At 36.4% G+C, this 16,747-nt stretch overlaps 1 protein-coding gene across 2 annotated transcripts in view; it reads left to right on the top strand.

Moving 5' to 3' along the window:
• The window catches only part of UNC13C (unc-13 homolog C), a 216,271-nt gene that overhangs the window by 101,233 nt on the left and 98,291 nt on the right, over positions 1 to 16,747 (top strand). For both annotated transcript variants that reach the window (XM_075045303.1, XM_075045302.1), the window contains 4 exons: positions 1,359 to 1,528; positions 3,554 to 3,669; positions 5,169 to 5,332; positions 14,554 to 14,704. In XM_075045303.1, the coding sequence (XP_074901404.1) occupies positions 1,359 to 1,528; positions 3,554 to 3,669; positions 5,169 to 5,332; positions 14,554 to 14,704 (601 nt within the window). The remainder of the gene's footprint in view (positions 1 to 1,358; positions 1,529 to 3,553; positions 3,670 to 5,168; positions 5,333 to 14,553; positions 14,705 to 16,747) is intronic.

The following is a 16,747-nucleotide window of genomic DNA, read 5'->3' on the forward strand; positions in this document are numbered from 1 at the left end:
TGATTGGCCTTGACAGTAATAATACCATTTAAAGCACTTTAGACTTCCAAAGCCCATAACCGTCACTAATTAATTCTTAGAACACCCCTGAGGGATGCCAGTTGGGAGATAAGTTATAGTATTATTGGTTTAATGCTGGAAACGCTGAGACAGATCACTGAGCAATGATAGTGCTTGGAATAGAATTCAAGAACTCTTAATCTAGTGTCAAACTGACACCTTGCTGAAGATGAGAATTTGCTGCTACACTTTAAAGCTATATTTATAAATAACGAAAGATTTGTAATATTTAAAATATTTTTATAGTATTATTGAATGAATGTTAAAAAAACCCTGTTAGTACAGATGCATCAGTATGACAGGGCTTATAACTGATGCTAGGTCTGTACTAGCTATTAAATGTCATCAGAAAGTTTTCAGTACCACAGACTTCTGCAGTCAATGTTAGGATATTCCAGTGAAGTCATGAAAAGCCAACACTGACCAATAGTAAACAGTCCTCGTTGTGGCTTGTAGGAATAAGCAGCAGTAGAGTTTCTTTTCCATTTCTGTGCAAATATATGCAGGATGGAGCTGGGAGTAAAAAGTTTTTATCCACTGGGAACTCTGCAGATTGCAAGTGAAGCCACCTCACTCTTTCATACATCCAGTAGTTTCTCAAATCTACTCAGCTCATGAGGGATTAGTAAGCCACTTGAATTTGCAAGGAATTTTTTGGTATATGGCAGTCTGTCCCTACTCCTTCTGCTTACCAGGGAATGGAGGTCTTGGCAAAAAGTAATATATCTTTTAAAGAAAGCTGCTGCTTATTTCCCTAGGTTTTTCTGATTGCCTGTCTTTTCTTTCTGTGATGTTTCTGCATACTTGTTGGGTTTTTTTCAAAAACTTCCTGCCACATACTGGAAATATTCTTTAAGATTTTCTCACATTTTGCATTATAACATTCTAGGCTACTACTTTTGTGGTCTACTGTATGTACTACATAATATTCCTAAATGAATAAACCCCATCTAACTGTACCTTTCCGAAGATATTTGCTAAATAATAGCATCAAGAATTATATATTGTAATTAATAATTTTAATGAGGAGTTAATGACATTCCTAAATACAATCCATATGTATATATAACTCAGTCAAGTTAATCTCTTTACTTTCTCTTATATAGAGTAATTGTAGTTTTGTCCCTGGCAATGTGGTATGGCCTTTTATTCCACAGAATGTTGCAGGTTGTTTGTATTCTGTCAATTTATGCAGTTAAGCAAGTGTACAGAAATCGAGGACAATGGATTAGACAGCAGTATGAATGTATGTAGCTTACATATCACTCACATTTTGTATTTTATTATTATTTCTACAGTGAATGCCATAACTCTACAGATAGAATAAAAGTGAGAGTATGGGATGAAGATGATGACATCAAATCTAGAGTAAAACAACATTTCAAAAAGGAATCAGATGACTTCCTTGGGCAAACAATCATTGAAGTAAGAACACTGAGTGGAGAGATGGATGTATGGTATAATTTAGGTATGATTCCTACTGATTTTTTAGAACAAATTTAGGTAGAATCTCAGTATCTGTAGATTTGAGACTTCAAAATATATAGCTTTGGTACCAATATACAACTTTTAAAAGCTTAATTATTATAGGCTGATTTGAAATGAAAGATACTTTCTTCAATTTGATCCAGAGTTATGAAAATTACAGAGAGCAGACTAATCGCAACAATATCAAAGACAAATATTTCATTTTAATGCAAAACTAAAAATGTGTAAGAAAACCCAATATTTCAGACTAGTCCATTCACAGTAGCATTCTGTGGGAAATACATCTACAAAGATACATAGAAAAATCTAGCAAATATTTTGCTTGTTGTCCATATTCATTTTATCGCATATTTTAAAAAAATCATTTATGTACCATTCTGGGCCTAATCATCTTTGATTTTCACTGTGTTTACAGCTGTGTTCCTTCATGAAACTTGCTTGCTTGAGTTTTCTGTTCTGTATATGTCAAACATTTACATGCAGAATCATAAACTGAAGAGGGCCTGCTGAAGCTCTATTGTCCTTAATGACTGCACTTTTTTGTCTGGACAGGTCTTAAGTATCATTCTTTAAACTAGAAATAAAGCAATGAAAGTGTGTCTCAGAATATATTTACTTTATCTAAATCTTCTAAATCTACAACTCTTCTTTAATTCTAAAAATATCTTTGGGTTCACTAGATGGAGTAACCCTTTAAAAATTAATCTTCTATATTTGATAATAAAATGTGATAGTAACATTTTACCTAGGTTGCTTGCTCTGTGAAAACTTCAGGTGAATTATGTGACATAATTTTCTGAAATTGTAGAGTGTTTGTTTCCTAATCAACAGTCCTTGTTTCACTGCCTAGTGTTTCATTTCCCAATGATATATATAGGTGTGTCAGGGAACTATTTGATTATTTATTGACAATGAAAAGAAACCCTTGCTTTATTTCCTGTTTATAATGAGATTTTTTAAAGGTAAGATAATTGGGTCATTATAAATTCTGAATTTTATTCCTGCAAAAAATTCAGTGACTTAAACTGATACAAATACTGATGTAAATTATTATGAAATGGATTTTAAAAGCAAATCTTGCTGAACTGATTTGACTGGAAGCAGTTTAATAATAACGTTGAAAATCTATATGCTCTGCAAAAGGAAGACTCTAGAATGAAAACCTTTTAGTCAGCATCTAAGAAGAAATATTGGTAAATGGCTCATGATAATTCTAATATGCTGAAAAGAATTGCATATTTTATTCTGATGCATACACACATTGATACAACTGCAGTATGTCACATCATACAGAGGAAAGAGGAGTGAAATACTCAAACAGAACAATTGGATTTGCGGAATGCCAAATCTTATTAATTGTACTGTTCATCACCACTCATACCATTACACTTTGTGAAAGAATCATAAAAATTGTAATACCTGTTGACTCAGTTATACCACTACAATGGATTGGAAAAGTGAAAATTGGAGTCAAAGAAGATCAGTAACCTCCACAATGAGTGACAGCAACTGAACGGGCTAGTACAGATAGTGTAAACGAAGTTCTTCATATCATTTCTTCTTTAAGATTCAGCTTAGCTTTGTAATTGAGTTCTGCTAAGAACATTTTGTGTTTCTCGGACATAGTAGTTCAGGTTGTTGCTAAATTCTTCATAACTAAAGAAAAATACCAATAGCGAAAATAATAATAATAATTAGTACAGATACCAGATAAAAAATGGAAATAATTTCAATTGAAAAGGAAAAAGTGTTAAATAAAACACAGTGCAGCATGGTTTGAATTTGGCAGATAAAATAAGAAAGATTCTTTACTTCATAGTTTGATATTCTGCTTCATGGCCTGAACCATGTGTGAGGTATTGCAAAAAATTTCTCTTGTTCTCAACAGCAGGACTTTCTGGCTTTCAAAAACATTCTTATTAAGCTAGAATGATTTATGAAAGCTTTTCACATAACATGTATGTATTCTTGGTAGTTAATAATATATTATTTTTCTGCTCTTCAGAAAAGCGAACAGATAAATCAGCTGTCTCTGGTGCCATTAGATTGAAAATCAATGTTGAAATAAAAGGAGAGGAGAAAGTTGCTCCCTACCATGTGCAGTACACCTGTCTACATGAGGTATGTTGGAGAAGTTAAAGAAAGCATACTATATAGAAATTACTATTCAGTTGTTGCATGGGTAAGGAAAAAAGGCTACAGAACATTAGAACACTGAAACAAATAGCTGCTGCTACACATCAGAACAAGTTTATTTTAGATTTCCCACTTTGTATTGCTGATGGCGTATCAGGTTCAGAGTCAAAGGCAGAACAGTGTAACACCAACAGATCATTCCCCGCAGTAGGAGTTTAAAAAAAAAAAAAAAAGAAGAGGCGGAGTCAGCAAAGTTCTCCCTGTACCAGAATTTGGTTTAGCATTTTGATGCTCCATACATGCTTGCTAACATCAAGAAGATACAACCATTTCTGTATGTTACAGAAATATAGCTATTAATTGCAAAGGACTTCTTTCCTGCTACATTAATTCATATTTTGGAGAGAGCGAGAAAAAGCAGGAGAAGCACAGACAATCTAAAATTTCATTCTCCTATCGTCTAGTTTGCTTTTGTCAACGTTGGGGGCGGAGGGGGAATCACTGATAAACCAGTGTGTCTTTCAAAAGGTTTTCTTTGTATTTGATTCCTCTTCCCTCAAACAGTGATCCATGTTGAAGTTCTATTCTAAAAATACAAGTACTTTCTGAAAGTTGATAGATAGTATATGGCTGAAAGTTCAGCATTAGTATGTATCCACAAAATCTCATTGTTCACCATTCGTAAAATTGAATGTTCAGGGAAATTGTGCTCATAGATTTTGACATGATATTGCAAATGTTTTGACCTGTGAAGTACATAGCAAAATTCTATTGCTTTAAGATAATCCACAGGACTGTTATGGGCTAATTAGCAAAACTGAAATTATTTCAAAGTTTGGGGAGTTTTTTGGTCACTGAAAATAGGAAATAAAATCTGCTGCTAAGTTTGTGGGTACGTATGGAACTAGGTAATCTGAGAAGCGTTCTATGACTTTAAAGTCAAATTAAGCACTAGCTTCAGTCCTAAGGTTGCTAAACCTAAACTTTATTGTATGCCTTTCACTACTTGAGAGGCTTCTGCAGGATTTCTGATAGGTTTCCTGTAACTTACAGTTCTTAAATCATGAATTTGAAATTTATTGTTCACAGATCCAATTAAAGTTGAAGCACTATGTAGTGAGCATTATAACATCACGATTTCATTCATTAGCAAGGGCATATGATAAAGAAGAGAAAGTTTCTGCACGATTTTATGTTGCAGTCTCTCAGTGCTAGTTAACTGATGTGACCTTTATATCAAGGAGACAGACCAATATGCTGAATCAGAAGCCTGCATTACCAGAGTTCCATTACAAAAAACATGTTTAGAGTCTTGGGGTTTTTTGTTTACCAAATGATGACTAGTTAGTGCCAGTCTTCAGAAAAATTTCAAAAAACAAAACAAAACCTAACAATGAACATATTGATGACTATTATATAGCATATACTTTCAAAATGCCACTTAAAAGCTGAAAATTCCTATTTGAAATATTTCTTACATTTAGAATCTATTCCATTACTTGACGGAAGTTAAATCTAATGGTGTTGTACAAATCCCTGAAGTGAGAGGTGATGAAGCCTGGAAAGTGTACTTTGATGACGCGGCACAAGAAATTGTAGATGAATTTGCAATGCGCTATGGAATTGAATATATTTACCAAGCTATGACGTAAGTATTATCATGTCTGGTTTTCTACTCTACTGTCAAGAATGTATTTGAGGGAAGTTATGATTTCCAAGCCTTCATGCTTTAATTCTCCACTTCACTCCTGTTCCCCATTTAAAACTTTTGTTATCATTTTTGTCCATCTGATTCCCATTGAAGTGCTTTTCATCTGCAATGGAATTAAGATATATTATAAGCATTTTATAAGCTGTTACTGGTATTATCACTAATACATTTCTTAATCCTTGTGATACTGATATGTGGCAAGGATCAGAAAGACTTCCAGTGTTCCAGATGGGAGTGAAATGGTAGAAGAGGGTTTCACAAACTCTATACTCCTTTGCAGGAGTACAGAAATCATAGAAAACCAGCAATGGCTATAGTAAACTTCGATAGTATATGTAAATAATTAATAAAAACTATTTTTAACAGTATTAGAACCTGTTACTATGTTGTCCATACTGAAGTAGCTGTCTCATCACTTTAGAACACAGCACTGCTTTGCTCAGAGACCTGGGGATACAAGAGCTCTGTCACGTATTCTTAATTTGTCCAATGAAAAGTTTGCTATAGGAAGTCCGTAGGAAAGCAGAGGACTCCAAATGAGTCTTCTAAAGAAGAAATATGTCATTTTTTTCCTACAGAAAGCTGATTTTATGGAATTTTTTAATCAGAACATGTATCTCATTTCCTCCATCTCTTTGCAGTACATCCTAAAAATTATAGTAAGTATGAAGGCACATAAACATGTGTCCTGGTTTCAGCTGGGATAGAGTTAACTGTCTTCCTAGTAGCTGGTACAGTGCTATGTTTTGAGTTCAGTATGCGAAGAATGTTGATAACACTGATGTTTTCAGTTGTTGCTCAGTAGTGTTTAGACTATAGTCAAGGATTTTTCAGCTTCTCATGCCCAGCCAGGGCACCTGACCCAAACTGGCCAACAGTGTATTCCATACCATGTGACGTCCCATCTAGTTTAGGAACTGGGAAAGGGGGGGGGGGCAGGGAATCACCGCTCAGGGACTGGCTGGGTGTCGGTCGGCGGGTGGTGAGCAATTGCCCTGCGCATCATTTGTACATTTCAATCCTTTTATCACTACTGTTGTCATTTTATTAGTGTTATCATTATCATTATTAGTTTCTTCTTTTCTGTTCTATTAAACTGTTCTTATCTCAACCCACGAGTTTTACTTCTTTTCCTGATTTTCTCCCCCATCCCACTGGGGGGGGGGGGAGTGAGTGAGTGGCTGCGTGGTGCTTAGTTGCTGGCTGGGGTTAAACCACGACAACATGTGAAGTTTTCTTTTTATTGCAGGATATAATGGCACCATCTGCTATTGCTGTGAACATCTTTCACTTCATGTAGCTCACTGTGAATTACTGTACTGTACATCTAATAGAAAGCTAGAGAATGTATTTGTAATATATATGTTCTTAATGTTCTTTCTCCAAGGACCTTAAACAACATTGCACAGAATAATTAAGCTTGACAGTTCCCCTGTGGTATAATATATCTATACTACATATGTAGGAACTCCTGTACTGAGTTTCATGAATATTTGTGTTTTCATGTTTAGCTTCTCTTTAGCCATGTATGTCTTTTCATCTTGATTAAGTTATGTTACTTATTAACTAGCATAGTATTATAATTTTATAACTTGATTTAAATTAGTATGCCATTTTTACCAATATGTTAATCTCTGAAATGATGGAGTTGTTCCTGCTGTGTGCATCAGAATTAATTCAAGGTTTTACATGAGATGAATTCTCAAGAGCTATTAATGCCAAGGGAGGGCTGTTATTAATGTTTTGCTTAGGAAGTAAAGCAGGACTGATTTAACATTAGTGTTTCCTCTTAACTATAGCCCCAGTAGTTGGTTATCTCAATATAACATGGCTGTATTTTTGATGGACAACCTCAACTGAAAAATTATTTTGAAGTTTCTTTTCCTTCCTCTCTTGATGAATGCCAGTGCTCTGAAATTTTCCAGAGAAAGTTTGAAAATGTTTTTAGAATTCAAATGTAGCAAAAGTCAGTATTGCAAAAATAGCAATATAATTGACATGTGAGTGTTTAAAAAGCTTTTTCATTTAACAGTGTTAGAAATGGAGAGGTTATATTTTCATATAAAGAAGATGCTTTATTTTTATATGAGTAAATAACATAACATACAGGTATTCATGAAAAGGAAGTAAATTTAGTCTGAACATATGACATGGAGCTGGGCAAATACTGCAATACATTTTTCAGGAAACCTCACTCAAAAATTCTAACCAAGGCATTTTAAGGTAAATAACCTACTTTGGCTTGTCCTCTTCTTATTCTTGTTTTCTTTTGTACCTTTTCCACTAAATTTCCTTGCTGTTGAAGACTGCAAGATCTACATTTGAAGGCAGATGTAATAAGAAAGTGAATTTGATATTAGTATTCACAGGTAATTTACACAGAAAATAAAAGCTAAGATTTCATTGCCTCCATACCCATGTCCATTTACATTTTAAAATGTTCCATGTTAATAATGAGCAATCCCTATTTGAGGAGTAAGCCACATCCTGTTTAAGTTAGGAATAAAATCAATAATGAATATAATCACATATAATACTTGGGGAAGAATATATATTTATATACATTGTTTTGCTGATTCATCTGCAGACATGTCTTCTCTTTGGGGAGAAGAGTAGTGAAGACACTAGTTCTGTCATGGGGAATTTTCTTTTGGACTATTGGCTGTTGTTTTTATTTGTGTTTATGAGACCACCTTTTTCTCTTGGAACAACTTTAATAGCTGGAGAAAATGTACACCTTCTTGATTTGGAAAATAAAATGATCAGATTCCTATTTGGTAACAATGTGCTCCTACTAAAAGAAAAGCAGTTTTCTACCATACAACAGAGAGAGAATTTGAATGTAATCACTTGGCCCAAAGGAATATTGTGTAAGCATTTTATGCTCAAGAATCTAGTTGCAGAATATTTCTATTGCATGTCTCATGATAACATTGTAAATTAAAATGTTTGCATTTGTAAATGCAAAACTGACTATGCTTTAACAGCCCGCGAGACCATCCACATGCTTCTTATGCACTGTATCAGGCTGAAGTGAGTTTTAGGGTGTTGCTAATGAGGTGCTCTTTTTGTCTGAATGTAATTTTTAAAATTCATATTTGTTTGCAGTTTTAAAATTACCTGTTATATAAAAGTTTCAGTGCCACTTAATGATAGGCAGCCTTGACCCTTTTAGGTATGGGTAGACAGCATATGCCATTCTGCATTTCTGAACACAATGTAAATCTAATTAAGCCTCCCTAAAGTACTACTTCCTACAACAATTTGGCATCCTGTTCTGCTGTGGTAATAAACAACCCCACGTTTCATGTTCATGCCGTGGCTTTGTCATCTATGATCCTCTTAATAAACCCTGATGATTTGTTTCTGGCTCTTAAATTAATATTTATTTATTTATTTATTATTTATTCCTTTAGAGCACAGAAATAATATTTCAAAAGGATGGTCTTGATTTTCCAAATACACTGAGTATACTCATCAACCACAACTGTGGCAGCTCAGCAAAGATAAGCAGGAATTTAGGTCAGTTTATTGGTTTTAGTGCCTGACTGCTTCACAGAAAATCAGTCCAATAGGTGACCAACTAAAAGTCCTGAAAACACAAAGCTCAGGCTCTTTTTCTCTCTTAACCAGCATCAGTGAAGAAATTCTGGATTTTCTGCAATTTAAAACATATCATGTGTGAGTCAGCGTTTGATTCTAGATCAGAAGGAGATCACCTGTGCACCACTAAAGACTTATTGGAATGTGGATATCAACCCAAAAGATACCACATAGGTGGTTACTTATCTGCTTTAGTCATTGTCCTCAATGAGACCTTCTTCATTAAACTTATAAAGAGAATGAATTCAAGTGTGATTGCACCTGTTGTTAGACATCCACATTTTTATGAGACTAAATAGAGACAGTTCTTCCTTAAAGGATGCCCACTTAGAAGGGATGTCTTACTCTCAAGATATGGATTCCAACTGTCCAGTTCCTAAGCAAGGAAATCTGCTTTTTAAGTTACCAGATGTGGAATTCATGTGGATAGAAAATCAACCACTGACCCAAAACCAAAATACAATAAAAAGCCTGCTTGTGTTGCAGTAACTGCAGCTCTTTGAAAAGTCTTGCCTGTATAGATTCCATAGTCTACTCTTCTTTTTTAGAATTATTATATTCCTCTACTCCTCATGGAGTCTGTATTGGGAAAAGAAATGAAAGACAATTACAGCCATTCTTATATGGGTCAGAAGAGATTTCTCTGTGTGTGTGATGGATAGCGGCCAAATAGACACTGTTAGCTACATGAATGATATGCATATACTCCCAGAAGTCAAAGCACGTATGTGTGAGAGAATAGGAAAGAAAATAGATATGACAGAAAACAGATTAACAAAAGCAGAACAGCTCAGTGATCCAGGTGGCCTGTATTTTGATGACTGCAGTGGTGGATGGTGATTTATGCTATAAATTCAATGTCTTGAAGGAATCATACTGAAAGTTTTATTTACCCACATATATTAAGATACCTCACCACCACCAAGAAAAAATAATCTTCCTCCCATTCATCTTTCAACATAATTTATTTCTCTTTAGAAGGCAAAAAGCAGAGCACATATTGAAACAGCGTTTGACTAGATACTGAAATTATACATAATGTCAGCATCCTGGATTTACTGTGTGCTGGAGCCAAGTGCAATAAAAGTTCTGTTAAGATCTTTGCTTCCTACTGGCAAGAATCACCACAGGTAGAACCTAAGGCTTCTGAATCAGTGACATAGTTCTCATTCCAGCAGGTTAATGGGCATTAAGTATGCCATCTTGTTCTCCTGCTAGTCTTCAATTAATGTGGCTGCATTGCAAAAAGCACACAAATTGCCCGTTAAAGTAATTTTCATTGATAGCATTTGTTTACTGAGTACAGCACATTAATTAGCCTTCTTTCTTTGCTGATACATGCTAGCAGAAAGATTGGAAGAATCACAGGCATTGCATGTTGGTCAGGAAATTGCATAGTAAGAAAGTTGAAGCAAGCAGGCCTTGTTTTAGACATGTGACTCTAGTTTAAACAATGGAATATTACTCTAAAATATGTGAGACAGCATGTGGTTGCTGTTACAGCATGTGTCCATTAGAATTTGTTAATAACTCATGCTATTGGCTGCTGTTTTAAGAGACCTACAAAAACAAGGAAGTTTCCTCTTTGATTTATTTATTTTAGCAAGCAGAAGGAAGCCAGATGGCTTGCAGATTTCTTAGCTGGGTTATCAGCACTCCGATTCATGACCTATATTGCATGTGATAAACCTAATAGCTTCTGTGAACTTTACAGATTTTAATTAAATGGAGAGAAGCAAAAATTCACATAACCTGTCACTTGACACATATGCTTTGTCATCAATTTCACTAACCAAATTACAGATGGAACAGTGTAGTAATATAATAAGGACATAAATAAATTACATCAATAGGTTTAAAGTTTCCTCACAACAAATTGGTACAATTTGGGTCTATTTTCAAGATAAGAGCTCAGTCCAGGCCTTGGGTATCTCAATGTGAAATCGTTAGACGAACCTGCAGAAGACACCTTGCTGAACTTAAAATGTTGACCTAAACTATTTTTCCACTGTTGGGCAATGTTCCCTGCAGGCAACTGATACAATCTCAATGCCTTTTCACATAGTGTCTGCTGCTGACTGCCCCTTTTGTCTGCCTCCTCCCCTCAGCAGAGCGTATATTAGAAGTATGACTCTAAGGCCAGTGGGGTTATTAGTGCCACCTTATCTTCAGCTTGGGGTTGCTCATGCACGAAGGACCTTTAGGTCCACTAGAAGATTTTTGGAAGTTAAAGGTCAACAGTAAAAGTATATGTTAATTATTTTGGTGTCAGTTTTTAAAAAAATTGTTCTGATCATTTCTACATGTATTTCTCAAAATGCATGTGATGAATAGATCAGATGAGATTTCTATTAACTTTAAAGGTTACCTGAAACTGGGGAGAATCACTTGACATCACTATTGTATTTTATACAAAGGAAATTATTGTTCTTCTGGCTGGTAGGAAGCATGTGACATACAATGAAAGATTTTCCTGAGGAGTAGGTAGCTGTGTTGTGTCTTTGTCAAATTCACGTTGCAGTATTTAAAAGCACTTCTGAAAAATACTGGCAATGAATGAAAGGTTTGGTGGTAGTATCCCTATAAGCCACACAGCTGGGAAAGCTGAGTTCTAGTCCTGGCCCGTGTGATTGATTTGCTGTGTAGGTTTGAGCAGTTTCTCTCAATTTTGTAAAATGGACATAATAGCACTTAATGATCTACCTTACAGGAATGCTGAGAAATATTTGCAAAGGTCTTTGAACATGACTACCACAATACAAGTTTTAAGTATCAATATATATCACCACATTGGTGCAAGATGTCATATATAAACCCGGCTTGAAGAGAGTCTAATGCTAGAGAAAGCCCACAAAGTGGGTCTCCTGGCTTGGCCTGGAAAGGCTGCAGATACAGAGGGACCCCACGTACAAAGACTGTAGCCCTAGATTCTCTTTAAGATGAGCCTGCCTCTCTTGGCTCCCATCCCCAGTTGGCTCCCTTCTTTTCCAGTCTCTTTGCCCTGTCAGGTAAACTAGAAAATTCAGCAATTATTCAGCTCCTCAGCGTAGCTTTGCAGTGGGATTAAGGGCTTGATTCATCCCAGTATCCACTCCTGTTGAAGTCTTATGTCCTTAACACTTCAGAGACTTTGGATGATACTTTAAAGTAGCAAAAGATGAATATGTGCTGGGATTTTCTTTAGGTATTTGTACATGCATAATTAATGACTTGGGTTTTTTCCTTGGGAATTATGACTTAAATTAGAAGAGGATTTATCTTGAGTGAGATGCAAAGGAGTTAGAAAATTACAATTTTTGAAGTTTTCCAGCCAATTGCTTCTCAGTTACAGGGTCAGTATACATCTCTTGCACTTTATTTTTTTCTAAAAAAAGTAGAAAAATACTTTTTTTATGTATCACACGTGTGTTTTGAGCACTCACTGGTAATTAAAACATATTTTGCATTTAGGATGAGTCCAAAACTTTTCTCCTGTGTTGACCATAGTGATCATGTAACTGTAGCAATAGGTGGATGTGTTTAGCATCACATTTACGTTACTGCAAGTTGCTGATTCTATTTCAAATCTCTTACCAGGTTCTGTAGCCTGTTTCATTAACTAAGACCGTTGAGGAGAGCAGTTTGGCCAATAATTTATGGTGTCCATTTCTGATATCTAGATACTGAATGGATATTAGGTACATTAATGAAGACTGATTCCTGAGCCTGGACACTTGGGGAATTTTGGAATTTTCTTTTTTTTTGACATATCTGTGACCTCCCAGAGGTTTCTGAAGTAATCATAACAATTTAGATGTCTCATTTGCAAAGTAAATGAAAGTGTTGGAGAGGGCTTTGTTTAGAGTGAAGTGCTGTCAGCCCAGAGCACTTTTTTAGGCCCATTTCTGAATCTGTAGATGAGCATCTATAGTAAGAGTCTGTTCACTGAGAGGGGAGTACTGGAAAAGCAGAAGCAAGAGACACTTCATGTGCTGCCTTCTGCTGACTCACTGCATTCCCCCAGTTTCCTTTTTTAAAACTGCAGGCTAACAAAAGAAGTAAGAGGGTTTTGGCAGATGTGAAATTGCAGATTACCCCAAAGGGTTATGAAAAAGGCATCTCATCTGCAAATACACTAAGTCAGTGGCATGGGAGACCCTAGAAAAGATATTGTTGTGTCTTCAGCAGAAGCAAGTTTCTGCAGCCCTGGAACATCAGAAAGCAGGAATATGATAAACAGGGTCAGTCATAATAGCATGAGGCAGGCCTCAGAGTGAAGGAATTTAGAGGACCACTGAGACAATAAGAGGATATCTGAAAGCATAATGTAGGTAGACTGAGTTTGTGTGTAGGCTTGCAAGAAAGTATAAAGTTCTTTTTATATATATCTTTAGGAATAGGAATCCAAATACAAGATGCAAATAATCTTGAATTACGTGGTTGGAAGACTATTTGGGCAGTGACAGCAGTTAAGGGTACTTGGCTTAAGTTCAGCAGGACCAAGTTCAGTTGTACCTTGTGTTAATTTTTTTCTTTGGATGGGCACTAGGGCCCAGGTGGTTCAGGCCCAGCACACTGCTATGCCTTATGCTCCTAAGGAGAAATAGTAGAGGGGAGCCAGAGACTACAGCTAAGAAAAGCATGCTGCCAAATCAGGATCTTCAGACATACAAAGAGCTCTAGAGTCACTGGAGTTTCTTCATCCTCTTCTGTTTGACTGTATACTCATTTTCACCACCATCATCTCTGCTTAATCCCCCTCACTCTCTTTCCTATCTCTATACATTTACTCTTTATCCCTTTATCTTCCTCCGAATCCTGCCTAACTATAAATCTTGAAACTAAGATTTTTGTTTTGCAATGATGTCATTCCCTCTCCTCATGTGTTGGATATTTCATCCATCTTGTGTCTCTCATGTTTTCTTATGTTATAAGCTCTTTGTATGCTATAAGAAGGCATCTCCTGTTGTTTTAAACAAGTGAACAGTGCTACTGCGTTCCAACTCTGGTTTTGGCTGGTTCAGGTTTAAGAGACTGATTACGTAAACTTTACTGGCCTGAATCAAAGTGGAACAGTTTCAGTTATGGCCTAAATCAAATTAAGGTGAACCCAGAAGTTGCTTGATGCCTCACCTTTTGTTGATAATGTAGCCTAAAATACAAGCCACAATAAAATGCTGGTTTGAGTCTTTTTGTTGGTATCAGTTAAATCCTTCTTCACTGGAGTATAGATCTCTTGTGGCCTTTTTATGATTATAAGTTCATGTTTGATTTTAAGTTTGTGTTTAATAATGAATGTTTTACTTAATAACAATTAAGATAGTTAAATCATGTTTTTGTATTTAGGATTAACAGAGTAAGAAGCAAATGTGAATCTGATCTATTAAATTTGAAAATATTGGTGTGCAACAAGTAGCAATTATATCAAACATGTCTGGATTTTCCTCATATGTATCTGCACAATTGTCCATGAGGTAGCTTGCAAGTTACATCACTGGACCTGAAAAGAAATTGTGGTGAGAGAAAGAGCAGAATGTTTGCCATCTTTAATAACTGTCAGTTTGTTTGAATTGTAGGCACTTTTCCTGTCTATCTTCTAAATATATGTGCCCTGGTGTTCCAGCAGTTATGAGTACATTGTTGGCCAATATAAATGCTTTCTATGCTCATACTACAGCAGCAACTAATGTATCTGCCTCAGATCGGTTTGCTGCTACTAACTTTGGGGTAAGTAGACTTTCTTTTTAAATAGAATACTAGTCCCCATCTTTTTTTTTTTCCTAATATATGATACCCTATTAACTTCTAAATTCAAAAATTTTTAACAAGTTGGTCATTTTAAAGAATAAGAGTTGCTGTTAGCTTTTGAAAATTTTACCCTGAGTCTTTACAATCAATCAGTATAAAAGCTAGGGAAGATGCTATTCAGTTCCTTATATAGTGATATATAAGGCATATAGGGTAGAAAGCACGGGCGCATGTGCATAGCACTAAAATCTTCAACAATCAGTTTTTGTTTTTATTGCAGTGGAGTTTGCACACTACTAACTGCACTAGACTAAATATTGGTTGCAATTGCTATCTTGGGCTGTGTCATCAGTGAACTTATATTAACCTAATGGATCTAGCCATAAATACTATTCTTCTCATAAGAGCCTATAATGATGGACTCTTATTTTTGCTGAAATAATGGTGCATTGCCCAAGTCCTGGATTTAGGTATCAGAAATTTTAGGAGGAATACCAGCATCTCAGGATGAGGTAGTACTTTTTTGTTGTTGCTAACTTTTCTTCTGTGAATAAGTATCTCACAGTGCAGACTTCCTAGTCTTTGAACGTGATAAAAAAAATAAAGATACATTTACTCTGTGTTCTAATTTATTCACCTGTCCTCACTGGGGAGATGAGAGCAGGAAAGGAGAGCAATAATTCAAAGAGGTTGCTTTCATATCTCTACTATTACACATGATCTAGTCAGAGATAGAGCATAAACACAATTTGATGCTGAAAAATAAATTCATTCACTCATTCCTCTTTTTTTGTATGGCTGTTATTTGTATGGCTGATATCAAAGCTATTTTTCATTTAACAGTAACTTTGAAAACATGATAATGTTTTTTAAAATACCATTTATTGACATGAAATAAAATATTAAACACAATTAAAATTTATTAAATACAAATAATAGTTGTTTGAAGTAGCATTAGAGGTACTAATGTTCTTCTCCAGTATTAAGAATAATAGAAACATTATGAATTTCAGGATTTTCAAGACAACATTATGAAATTATACACTTGGACTACTCTGGGTTGACCCTGGCTAGATGCCAGGTGCCCACCAAAGCCGTTCTATCACTCCCCCTCCTCAGCTGGACAGGGGAGAGAAAATATAATGAAAGGCTCATGGGTCACTCACCATCCCAGGCAAAACAGATTTGACTTGGGGAAAATTAGCTTAATTTACTACCAATCAAATCAGACTAGGATAATGAGAAATAAAACCAAATCTTAAAAACACCTTCTCCCCACTCCTCCCTTCTTCCCAGGCTCAACTCCACTCCCAATTTTCTCTACCTCCTCCCCCTCAGCAGTGACGCAGGGAGATGGGTAATGGGGGTTGGGGTCATTTCATCACATGTTGTCTCTGGCACTCCTTCTTCCTCAGGGGCAGGACTCCTCACACTCTTCCCCTGTTCCAGCGTGGGGTCCTTCCCATGGGAGACAATTCTCCATGAACTTGTCCAACATGAGTCCTTCCCACAGGCTGCAGTTCTTCGCAAACTGCTCCAGGATAGGTCCCTTCCACAGGGTGCAGTCCTTCAGGAGCACACTGCTCCAGCATGGATTCCCCGCAGGGTCACAAGTCCTGCCAGGAAACCTGCTCCAGCGTGGCCTCCTCTCTCCATCGATCTGCAGGTCCTGCCAGGAGTCTGCTCCAGCGTGGGCTTCCCACGGGGTCACAGCCTCCTTTGGGCATCCACCTGCTCTGACGTGGGGTCCTCCCCGGGCTGCAGGTGGAGATCTGCTCCACCGTGGACCTCCGTGGGCTGCAGGGGGACAACCTGCCTCACCATGGTCTTCACCATGGGCTGCAAGGGAATCTCTACTCCCTCACCTCCTCCCCCTCCTTTTTACTGACCTTGGTGTCTGCAGGGCTGTGTCTTACATGTTCTCACTCCTCTGTCTGGCTGCAGTTTCTGTGTCCCAGCAACTTTTTTTCCCCTTAAATATTTTATCCCAGAGGTGCTGCCACTGTCTCTGATGGACTTGGC

The sequence above is a fragment of the Buteo buteo genome, chromosome 13 (genome assembly GCF_964188355.1).
Source record: "Buteo buteo chromosome 13, bButBut1.hap1.1, whole genome shotgun sequence".
NCBI lineage: Eukaryota > Metazoa > Chordata > Aves > Accipitriformes > Accipitridae > Buteo > Buteo buteo.